This window comes from Sorghum bicolor, chromosome 1 (assembly GCF_000003195.3).
Source record: "Sorghum bicolor cultivar BTx623 chromosome 1, Sorghum_bicolor_NCBIv3, whole genome shotgun sequence".
Taxonomy (NCBI): domain Eukaryota; kingdom Viridiplantae; phylum Streptophyta; class Magnoliopsida; order Poales; family Poaceae; genus Sorghum; species Sorghum bicolor.
Genome location: NC_012870.2, coordinates 25,099,431 through 25,112,072, shown reverse-complemented (window position 1 = coordinate 25,112,072; position 12,642 = coordinate 25,099,431). Strand labels below are relative to the sequence as shown.

Here is a 12,642-nt window from a genome sequence, read left to right as displayed (position 1 = left end):
AGGTCCCTAGGGTGCTAGTGGTGTGTGGCTAGGGTTTAGAGCATATGAGAAGCTAAAGTCCTGAAAGGAGAAGTTGTCCTATTCTAGGCCTTGGCATCCCCTTTTATAGGCGAAGGGGAGGCATAGGGTACACGATTCCTAGGGCTATTGTAGATGATGACGTTGAGGGAGATGATGCCGATCAAGTCGTGGTCGCTGTAGAGGCATGCACCGGGTATGGAAGGTCTTGTTGTGGCTTACTTGGTGATGGCGCGATCGTCCTTCTTGTACATGTGATGACGCGGCTGAGGGTCAGTGGAAGGCGAGCGCCCATGTGTGGGCATGTGTATCCCTGTAGACGTCGCATCGGGAGTTGTTGAAGTGTTGACCGGTCCTAAGGGAATCTTGCTCGAGGTGGTGATCGACGGGCTCAAGGGCTAAGCGGATAAGGTCAAGCTCTGGAGAACACAGAAGATGCGTTGACAAATGCGTCTCGAGGGGGTGCCAAATGGGGCACAGTGCACGGGATGACAAAACTGTCCTGTACGATTCACCGGTTTCCTGGGTATGGGCAGTAAAAGTGGGAAATGACCAGAGTATGCTCCACTGTTATGGCCGTTGTAGCCATGAGCAGGTGGAGCACATTAAATGCCCTAGGAATCATACAGGGAGCAGGTAGTCAAGGTGTGTGCTGCACTCGAGGCGCGGCCATTCGCTCGGCCGGACTTCCATAATCAAGGTGTAGGTCTAGCGGCACCTTCGAGCAGTCTATCCTGCCTAGAGCGGGGAATCGATGAGTGGGCCATGGCTTGGATAATCAAGGGTCGTTCTTGGGCCAGCCCAACATGGCTCGTTTGTTGGGCTTTTCCATAGGTTAAAGTGAGAGGAAAGAGGGTTGGCTTGACATTTGTTGGAGGTTAACTCTCTTAGTCGAGGGTTAAGGGTACCCCCTTATCAGGTACCCGACAAATGACAACTACAACTCCAGTGAACATATGCTTCCGGAGCTCTAGAGGCAACTACTACAGAGAGTCAACCTCCTCAAGCTATGCCATATTTATATTAGAGTTCCTCAGTCTTAGTAGGTCTAACTTTAGTTAGTGAGCCATCGATTATTGTGACCCATAACACTAAGACGACTATAGAAAGAGGCATGAGTAGGTTGCTTTACTACTTTAGATAGCTTAGTGCAATACACAACCTAGCTTGACTACGTTGACCCCTCCAAGTGGTCGTTAGGTTTTGGTGCTTGATGCTAAAGAGGAAGAGTATGTGAGATAGAGGAGAGATAGTGAGATGGGTTCTAATCTTTGTGTTCTACTCTCATGCATTTCATGCGTCATGTTTACTTTCTATATTGTATGAGCGATAGAGGGGCACATATCGAGGTGGCACGGGGTGGAAAGGCAAAGCTTGAAGAGAGCAAAGTGAAGGAGGGGCACATAGGCCGCGTGGGGAGGCAAGGAGCGGTGGTGCTGTAGAGAGCAGAGTGGTCTGAATTAGATAAGGGTGATGGTTCATGAAGTTATTTTGTCTCTAGCCAGTGAGAGTTTGACACATGGTTCACAAAAGTTAAATGCTGGGATAAACTAGGACCGTGAAACTAGGATCTGACATGGCAAATTTTTTCCAGTTATGTGGATACCTTGGCCACACGTGAACCCCCCGTGATTTGTAGAGGTAAAATGCTTGCTAGCTTGTACGTTATGACATTGTGACATGTGTGTGCTTGTATTTGTCTTATATCATGTCACAATTTGTTGTGATTTTGTTTATATACTAGCTATTTCAAACGAGTATTTTGTTTCGCACACATACTCATTTAATATATTGTGTGTACGTGTTGTGGACTTGGATTGCATGAACTCACCTAACCCCTTTACTCTTATTGTCATGTGTTCATGCAAACCAAGTGATGAAAACCTCAAGTGTTTCTCTTATGCACATAGTCAATGTTATGTTGTCAACAATCACCAAAAAGATGGAGATTATTGAAACTGTCTAGACATATAATTCAATTTTGTGATTAATGATGACACAATCATTGTGACTAACGTTGGTTTTGCAGCAGCACTACTCATCACAATGATGATGAATGATTTGGAAAATCATGGTTTTCATGCCCCTATTGATGGTCTTTGTTTGGATTTTCAAATGATGGGCACAAAGGCTAAGGACGGACTAGTTCTAAGTGTCATATGACGTTGGAAGACACTTAGAGTAGTAATAGTTTCTTTGTTTTATCATTTGGCCATACTATGAAGAGGGATATGAATGGATAGTTTCACCTAGCTAAGCTAGATTAACTCTAGTGAGTGGGTGTGATGCAAACTTGTGAAACTAGCACTAGGTAGCTCGGATGAAGCCCAAGAATCAATGGAATCAAAAGCAAACACAAAGGTATTTGAAAAGAAAGAATTTGAATTAAGTTTTCAATAGGGCACCAAAGCTTATCTATAGTGCAATATTCTATTTCATCTCTGCTACACCCAGATTAGACCAATTCATCCCGCTCTTGGAAATCTTGATCCTAACACACAAACTTTTTTTCACTATTACATATTTTAAGTTCATGGCACGATTTTTGCCACTGATTTGGCCAGAAATAATGGTGGTGAAAATGTTTCATCGCCCGTTCAAAATCTGGCGGAGGCACATGCATACGAAAAACAAGCGGTGAAAAATTGCTTTCACACTGTCAGCCGACAGATGACCACGTACATTTGACGAGTTTGCAGCGAAAACAATATGCACCAGTTTTGCGCCCATTATATTGTCCAGTATGCAATTCAATTATTGCTGCGGTGGAAATTGCTTTCACCACTGATTCACTGTATGATTCAGTGGTGAAAACCAAATCGGGATAGAGACGCTTGCGTGTTATATATATCTTTTACGTGGACTGTCCATGTATATACTTCTATGTTAGCTTACACAGTAGTTCTTAAACATACATTACTCATGTATAGATCGACTCGACTTGTGGCTCTAGCTTGAATTATGTTCGGATTAATTTGATACATAGACTGATGGCTCGAACTTGATGGTACGGTAAATTCCTTGCACCCGGCGGGCAGCAGCGAGGATAGGATAGAGATGAAAATGGTACGGATATTTTTCGACCGTATTCGAGATCGAATTCGTTTAGAGAGATTCAGATCTGTCCGTATTTGAGTCGAATATTCAATATATACCGTATCCGTATTTAAATACTTAAATTGTATATTTATAATATCGATATCCGACCATATCTTATCTGACATTATCCGTATTCGAATCTGAATCCAACTAAAAATATGAAAACAAATATAATATCAATGATATTCATTCGTATCCGATCCATTTTCATATCTCGATACGACGTGGGCGGCGGCGGGCGTGTGCATAACCTAACGCGAGCCTGAGTGATTTGTGTCAGTTCATCGTGGTCCCAAGTTGTCAGTTAGACAGTTACTATAGTCACAAAATGATACTAGCAGCAGCTTCTCCGAAAACAGGCTCCAAAATTTGTAGTTTTGTGCAACATGTATCGAAACAGTTTTGCAGATTTCTTGAATTCGCTCTTTTTATTTTACTGTACCCAAACACACGTGTCATGGATATGTGTGAGAGTTAGCGTCTGCATGGATTTTCATCTGTTGCAGTGTATGTGCATGCAATGCATATGGTGGGACTACGAGCTGGGTGGTCCCATGTATGTATTATCATGACATATGCATGCATATGGGAGATACATACGTGTATATGCAACCCTGAAGAGCCTAGCACATAGTTTGAGAAAGACGGGGTGCAAGAAGGAAAAGGACCTGTGCAAAATGTGTGCAGGGCTTCTTTATTGTCGTGCGTTGACATGCATCATGCTCGTGCCCCCACCATTTTCATTAATTAGTGCTTTCAAAGCGTGATACAACTAGTAGCTATACTGCATATATAGTCTCAAATCTCCCTCCCCTTACGAATGGTGATTAGGGTAATTCAAATGTTAAAAGTTATATATAGTTTCTGTGCCTTTAAATTTATGTATACATATATAAACTTTGTTGTAATAGATAGTTTCTATAGAATATTTTTATCAAGTCACATGTCTTTTTTCTCCATCATCTACTTATTGCATCCCTTATGACTTAGTTTTTATGTAGACATAGTTCCTTATTTAAGGAATAATTTTCTCATCTCTCTTGTTTATGTCCAGTGTCATATCATCTTTTTTCTTAATAGTTGACGTCCTAATTAATGAATATATGAACCATCTAGTTTCATGGTTGGGAGTATCCTTATATATATACATGCACGGAGCTAGCGGTGGGGCTGGGGCCCTCCAACCCTCCTACCGCTGCTGAGTCAGTGCCCCCTTCCAATTTTAGACATAGATGTATAAGGGGGTGTTTGGTTAGAGGTGCTAAAGTTTAATAGTTGAAACTATAGCAATTAGTGTCCAATCATAGACTAATTAGGCTTTAAAAAATTGTCTCGCAAATTATTCTCTAGATGTGTTTTTAGTTTTGTAAATAGCCTATATTTAGTACTCTATGCATGTGTCCAAACATTCGATGGAATATGTGTTAAAAAAACAGCCTGAACCAAACAAGGCCTAAATTAGGGTGGGCTGAGACCTTTATTTTTTATGATGTATTTTGTGAAAAAAAATGCCTAAATGGGTGTAATCCATGTCATGCGACTAGCTAGTTGTTTGTGCAATTCAGAGTGTCAAAAAATCTAGAGAGCAGTTGTGCACTCGCCAAAATTTGTTTAAATTTGTACATGTATACCTTTGTACAAATTAATTTTGGGATATTAAATTTGACATTATGCATCTATGCATTTTTTTTGGAAGTCTTTGGCTTATGCTGAAATGTTGTGAGAAGAAAATATTGACAAGTGCTGCTGAAATAGTGCAGCAAAACAGATGCCCAAATGTGCAAATTCATCCCCGTAGATACCTAGTCATTTTTTAACCCATATATAATATATATAGGTTTGATCGATGGCTGGTTACTACTGTCAGCAGCATTTCGTGTGGATGGACCTAAATGGCTTTGCGAAAGATAGGCACGCAAAAGATGGAAAGCCTAATACGCTAGAATATTCTTGATGAGTGATGTGGATAAAGGGTATAAAGTTTGGACGGAATAAACCTAGGGATTGGGATTATATCCATCCCAAGGACAGGCATGCTGCATATACTGAACCCCAGGCTTTTGAGGAAAAGCCATGCATTTGCAGGCGTGTGAGAGATGCAACAGCAGGGAATTAGTAGTACGCTCAATATCCCAATTGCCCCCCTCCTTTTGCTTTCTACGTTTGCTTTGCCTTCTTTATTCCTGGCCGGCCTCTTTGCCCTTTGCAATCAAGTCCAGGCATTAACAAAAAGCAAGCCCCTCTTTTGGATTCTCACCAAGGCTGATATGCAGCTAGAAGGCCGGAAATAAACAAGCACGTATTGATCAGTTTGTAAATACCTGAGCTTCCCCGTTGCATTCACACATAATAATATGCAATATGAGCATGATTTGGTTAATTGCTTCTTATATAAGTGCATAACTAGGGTTTAAAAAATTGTTGGGCTTCAAAGAGAGTAGACAAATGGATTGGTACACAGTTTCAGAGAGTTCAACATACATGAATTTTCAGAGATGAAGCTTCAGAAAGCTGCACCAACCTTTGTGCGGATGGTAGCACACACTGTACCTTGTTGCAGATTATATTTTTCAGCTGCATCAGAAGATGGAGCATAAACACATGAAACAATCAGCCAATCAATCATCCAACAATCATAGACTGGCAGCTGCACTGCATCCCCTGCCGCTGGCTGCATGCAAGGACTCATTCATTCATGCATGCCTGCCTGCATGCTTTCAACCTCATCAAGGTACGATCTTTCGGAAAACCTCATCAAGGTACTGTGGCCGGGCAACCATATATCCCGGCACCAGAATTTGGGGAGGTGGTCCAAGCTAGAGGCCACGGGCCGGCCGGCCACCAGCTACTCCACACATGTTCTTGCATGGTGGGCGCGCGTTCCTTGTCCCTCCCTCCCTATCATCAGCGGCAGCCGCCGCGCAATCTCCGATGGATGCTCGAAGAGCGTGATGGGCGTCGCTGTGCCTCGAGATCCAGTCGAAATCTGGTCAGCTCCAACCAAGGTTCCTCCTGAAAGGGACACCTGGCCCATGGGCGACATCAGTGCAGCACCAGCAGCTATAGGTAGTAGCCCTACTTGGCATTGCAGATTGTCTCCTCCTGTAGTCCTGTTGCTTGGAACATCTGCAAAGTCCAGCGTGAACAGTGCAGTTTAATCTGTCTGTGCGACTGTGCAGCATTATTTTGTGAGATAGAAGATTAGTGCCTGCAGCAAGGGTAAAAACATACATCCGTCAGTGTAATAACATTTGATGGAAGCAAGCACATAACAGGAGCTCAAGATAAAAAAGCCGTACATGCCTGACGAGGGAGATGTAGCACACAGATGGTAAATTTTGTCGAGGTGGCACCAGTGGGTTGAACATCTTTATCTTGATGTGGTAGCGCCCTACTTCCACTGATGAGAAAGCTCTAACAAAATGCAGTTTAATCCAAATGAAGACCTGACATGTTGCAATTTTTCAAAATTCAATTCAAAATAGTTGTATACAACCAAGTAAGGCACCATTTGTCTAGTCAAGCAGAACCAGCTAGGCCCCGGTTGGAGATCTGCATTCTAATTTCGAGGCAGGTCCTTAACTCTGTACAGGAAGCATCTTGTAGTATCAGTAGAAATCATATAGGAACTAAAGTAGTGCACCATAGAGGACATCAGCTCAATTCCAACATATTTCTTTGATCAACTATAGCAGTTGGTACATTCCACACAGAGCACCAGTTACATCCCTTGTTTCAGGTACATGCATTTTCACGGGCACAGAAAAAAGTCATTTGTTGCATGTAGATATGATCTGATATAACATAATCTAAATGGTAGGATTGTCAACAATTTGCATCTAAACTCGCTATTTTGGAAGTGGGGTATTTGCAAGCCTCCAAGAATAAGGCTCAAGGACTCCAAGAAGTCTGGACCCAGCCACCTCACCAGCAGGGACTGCACCCGAGATTTCTTCGAGGTCTTCCTTGCTCAGCTTTACCTTTACAGCACCGATGTTATCATCAAGGTTCTTCACTTTTGTTGTTCCTAGATTCAGAGAGCAATTATAAAACTTGTGCACACAATCAGATATAACTTGGATGGTATTTCAGAACAGATATAGCTTATATGGCTATCACATAAACAACAGTAGTCTTTCCTTCTCTATACGAAGCACAGGGGCATTTAAACTAACTAAACATAAAATGAACTAGACTGTATGCTAAACTGCTAACAGCTACATCTGCAAAACATCTGGCAATTGTAGCTGGAGAAAATTATGAATTTTTAAAGTTATTTTAGCTGCACAAACAAGTTCGGAACAAGGTGGATGAAAAGAACATATTCTCTGTTTTTTTAATCTAGAAGAACATATTCTTAAAGAAAAGCATGCTCCACAGAATCTGATTCTGGAGTCAAGTCACAACACTTATTGGAGTGGAGAATAGCTGCTAAGTTTGTAACAGCCAAGGTGATGCTCTTTCAGTCTCAATGTTATTGAGGAAATTGCTTTTCTAGTAAAATGACAGGGATGATGTAACTGTACATTTATATTTTGGTATGTAAAAGAACACAATAATACAAAAAAGCACTTCATATCACTCAAATAATTTATAATTAATTAATTGAAAATTAGACGATACTGCACTTTGGGGGTTAAGATGGTAAAATTGACAAGTAAAACTTGAGTAGTAGATAGTTCAAATTGACAAGGAAAAATGCATTGTCAAGGATTACAGGCAGGCCTAACTGCCTAACTGCGCATGACATTGTCAAATCGACATGCTCCTTCCAATATATAATAGAAGATCTTTGCTAGTTTCAGATAATTCTGCTAAATAGGTGCATTGTTTAAAAGGATGGCGCATTACTGCTTTTTGAGGCTTGGTATTCAGCTACTGCAATATATTGCTTTGTTCAGGGACAGATTAGCATCAATTTCTGAAATTGTTACGCAAAGTGCACACTTATCTACCTTCTATGGAGTAGAAAAATCTTCATTATGCATCTAAATTATATTACTCAATTTTATAGAGTACAGTACAAGTTCTAATTTAGGATTTAGATGCATATAGTACATACATATATACCAATCTATGAAGGCTACTCAGATGAAAATCTGTGCAAGTTCAGATCACTCAAGTTAGTTCAAAGACCTGACCAATATTATAATGCACCACAGACACAGCGAAACCTCTCAAAGCCAACAGTCAAAACTTTTGTTCAACATATAAACCTCAAACTTCTATGTGTTATAGATCAGTGTTTACTTCAGAAGGGCAGTGAAAAGACCAGGTTGGTTTTCATAGTAAATAGGCCTTGTCTGTTTTTCTAAAATTGTTCTGCTTCATAGCTTTACAGCACCATATGATGCTTATTTATTTGCACATGGATGTAATATTACATCTTATAGCTGATCCCAGCATCGCAACTTCTTAAAATTCATTAAAAATTGAAAAAAAGGGGAATATTTCTTCCTAACTGGACAGAGATATTTTTTTTTTCATTTTTGGCTTTGTGATGCAAAAGGTTTGACCCTGCTCATAGGAAGACTACGTCATGACCATGATAATATTAACATATAGTGTCAGGACATTACCAGGTATGGGGACCACATCTTCTCCTTGATGAAGAACCCAGGAGAGAGCAAGTTGAGCAGGGGTGCACCCATACTTCTTGGACAAAATTTCAAGTCGTGTGTACAGAACTTTATTCTTCTCCAAGTTTTCCCCAGTATACCTTGGATGTTTAGACTGAGGAAGGACAGAGAATACACTAAGTCACAACAAATAACATCAATAACTTTATATGTAGAAAATGATTATGATAGTGTAAATTTCATTTACCAATAGACTTTCTGATGGTACACACTCTACAGCTGCCCTGCCAGCAAAGAAGCCACGGCCAAGTGGGCTATATGGAACTATTCCAATACCAAGCTCCCTGAATGCATGTAAAGCGTTTTATGACAAACAGATAAACACATGATATTGAGGTTCAACAAACCAAAGTTCAGAAAAATGAAGCATAAGTTAACTAGGACTTGCAATATATAAGAACGAGAAAAATTGAACACCATCTAAACATTGCCAATAGTGTCTACACTGAAAGCAAGTCCCTAAAATGCATAGCTTGAAAAATTCTAACGGTCCATATTGTGTACTCGTCAGTGTTAAATCAATATTCAGCACATGTAATATGTAAACTGGGGTCTGCTGTGTGAAACTAATAAGACAGATTCATGATACCATATCTATACACTTTGTATCAAGTACATAAACTTAAAAATTTACTCACAATAATCAAACAAAAGCCTGATAGGCATAGTAGTAGTGTACATTCATAACATAAACAAAAGCAGGATAATTTTTCTCTCATATTTCAAAGATTATTATTTTTAATCAGTGATAAGGAATTTTCCTACAGAACATACTGTGAATAAAATTGTTAAGAACCAATACTGCTAATCAAGGCTCCAAACATAAGTTCAAATGGAATAAAGGGATTGCAGCGAAGGCTAAGGTATATAACTTGCCAAAGTTTCCAGAAGTTAAGGTAGACAACATCATTCAAGTATATAGGTTAAGGAGGGAATGAACCTGCAGACTGGTATTATATCTTCCTCTATATCTCTGGTCCATAGTGACCACTCCAACTGCACCGCAGTAATTGGATGGACAGCATGTGCCCTTCGGATGGTATCGGCACTTGCCTCTGACAAGCCAACATACTTCACTTTCCCTTCTTCAACCAACTTCTTGAGTTCCCCCATCTACACAACCATTGATGATATCAGGCAGAATGGATGAAATGCAAACTACAAAGCATGGTCCAGGATCAAGAGATACACACAGTTTCCTCTATAGGCACTGACTGATCAATTCGATGTTGGTAGTATATATCAATGTAGTCAACAGCAAGGCGCTGAAGGCTTGCTTCACAACAAGCTCGAACATAATCTGGAGTGCCCTTCACACACATGCCACTTGCATCAAATCCTGCAATGCCACATTTGGTGGCAACTTGCACCTTCTCACGGGGCAAATGCTTCAATGCCTGCACAACCAAAATATCTCCATATGATACTAATAACAAATATACAATTTGTGTATCAAAATGGGCAAATGCTTGTTTGAGGGTGCCTATTTTCTCTTCATAAAATTCCACCTAGTTCCTCCTAGGTTGGTCTAGGTTTTTTTTCAATGTCTGCACAACAAAAATATATTCATACAATACTGATGACAAATATAGTGTATCACAATGTGATTTAGGTATACAATCAAGGAGGAACAGAACCACTGATACAGGGCACAACATGCTACTTATATGCAGCTGAAAACCGTACTGTATGGTGTAGGTACATGAGTATCCAAATGATCACCAAAACCCATGGTTGCAAGTTACAACCTTGGAATATAAATCCATTGTTTTTTTTTCTTTTTGAGGAAACAAATCCATTGGTTTTAGAAAGGGTCGTCAAAGAAACAAAGCTGCTGGCCACGTATCTCTTATACAATTAGGATCTGTAAGTAAGATCACTTAAGAATAAATCATGAGTGAAAGGGATGGAGCTTTCAGAGCTCCCATTATACTGGGAAGAAGGCTCAGAGCCTTGCACAGATGTGCACTCGTGATTCAAAGATTACATCAAGCACAATCTAGTTTTGACAATTTCAATGATGGCTAAGCATGTGTCTGCTCAATGGTTAGGGTGACCACTGTTATAAAAGGGTAAGCGGGTTTGGTTTATGCAAGGTCTCCATGGTTTTGTAACTTAATCTCTTTTCGAGATAATAATAGGATCTCATTCTCACCTTCTGGCTTGGCTCAGCTAAGCAACTGTGCCTAAAGAGCCTGTAAATCAAGCCATATTAACTTATATTCCAAAATAGTATATGCAAACAAAAGATTGAAATTTAACTACCATTAGCTGCCTGGACAAATGAACGATTAGATTTTTTACGTCATCTATAAATTTTACAAAGGAAGGATTTTTCTCTCCTCCCTGCAACTTCACCAGTGCAAGACAAAACTAGTATATGATGACAGTGACAACTGTAGAGTTTGACAGCAGACAAAGCATGGTGGGCGGCGTGGAGTTGGTAAATCTGCCCCACAAGAGCTTGGGAGGTGGAGTCACTAGTCAGTGATGAATGCTTTTTTTAAAAAATAATAATGTTAACCGACTAATTATTACACCAACATAGATAGTATAAGATGATGCCACCTATATAGTCACCAAGAAACACAACTCCTACATCAACATTCTCATCTATCCTCGTTCAATTCCAGCGGCCTCCAGGCTCCAGACCAATGAGACATACAAACATCACTGGACTGGATTCAGAATGTTTCTTACCTTTCCAAGCAGGACCTCGTTGGTATGTGGTCCATAGGCATCAGCGGTGTCGAAGAAGGTGACGCCGGCCTCAAACGCGTGCTTGATTATGGCGATCCCAGCTTCCTCAGGAACAGGGGCGTTGTATACACCAGTGAGGCCCATGCACCCGAAGCCAAGCTTGGACACCTGCATTTCACATCCCACGAGCCGAATCGATCAAAACCAGAATCAAAACCGGTCCAATTGCAAGAAAATCATTCTGGATTCCCTAGCGCACACGCAAGATTGCGCTCTTCTTTTTCTTCGCCAAACCAGATTCTTTCCCTTTCCCTCTCTACGGGGACATTGGTAACAAATTCGAGAATCTGAACAACCATTAGCATCAGGATGGCGACGAGCGGAGGAAGGAGCTGGGATCGTTTACCTCAAGACCCTGCTTACCGAGCCTCACCCTGGGCATTTTGTCCCCTTCCATCTACGGATTTGCGCACGGGGAGAGTGGCGAACTGGGGACTGGGGGCAATTGCGTTGACTGTTTGGCCTTCGGCGCTTTCAGATACGGAGTAAAGTGTACTCCCTCGGGGTCAAAAAAAAAAAAAAAAGTTGTTGTTGACTTTGACCGCTCGACTGCTTATTTTATTCAAAATTTTTATACAAATTCTAAAATAAATAAATTATTATTAAAGTATATCTGATGATCAAATAAGTTATATTAAAATAGATGATATTTATAAAAAAGTTCTAATAAGACGGATGGTCAAACAAAATATCTATAACAGTTTTTTTAGACGAAGGTAGTACTTGTTATGTGTAACCGCAGGCAGATTCTACTCGAATTTTGGTCCGTTCGATCGACGATCAACTGCTCAGAGTAGATCTCAGGCCCTCCTCGACAGTAAAAATCTTCTTGTTTCATTTTAGGTCTTGTTTAGTTTCAAAATATTTTGTAAAAAATTTTATATTCTCTATACATCCAATCTTGTAGCACATACATGAAACTAAATATAGATAAAAAATAACTAATTACATGTAATTTGCGAGACGAATCTTTTGAGTTTAGTTAGTCTATAATTGGACAATATTTTATCAAATACAAACAAAAATGTTACTGTTCATATTTTGCAAAAAATTTCAGATGTAAACAAGGCCATAATTTGATTTGTATCACTATAAAATTTGTATATGTGAGACTCCAACCATCATA

General features: G+C 40.2%; 1 protein-coding gene across 1 annotated transcript; it reads right to left on the bottom strand.

Moving 5' to 3' along the window:
* LOC8064885 (perakine reductase) lies at positions 6,772-12,006 on the bottom strand. Its single transcript, XM_002464546.2, has 7 exons — positions 11,863-12,006; positions 11,457-11,624; positions 9,950-10,153; positions 9,697-9,869; positions 8,944-9,040; positions 8,697-8,850; positions 6,772-7,144 (listed from the first exon to the last, which is right to left on the bottom strand). Exons 1-7 carry the CDS (start codon positions 11,911-11,913, stop codon positions 6,966-6,968), a joined length of 1,026 nt encoding a protein of 341 aa, XP_002464591.1. The 5' UTR covers positions 11,914-12,006; the 3' UTR covers positions 6,772-6,965.

Excerpts from the sequence above, each read along its gene's own strand:
- LOC8064885 (XM_002464546.2), bottom strand. The coding sequence starts at position 11,913 with ATGGAAGGGGACAAAATGCCCAGGGTGAGGCTCGGTAAGCAGGGTCTT. Across the intron at positions 9,870-9,949 it reads CAGTGCCTATAGAGGAAACT|ATGGGGGAACTCAAGAAGTT; the intron begins GTGTGTATCTCT and ends ATGGTTGTGTAG. Across the intron at positions 9,041-9,696 it reads GATATAATACCAGTCTGCAG|GGAGCTTGGTATTGGAATAG; the intron begins GTTCATTCCCTC and ends ACATGCATTCAG.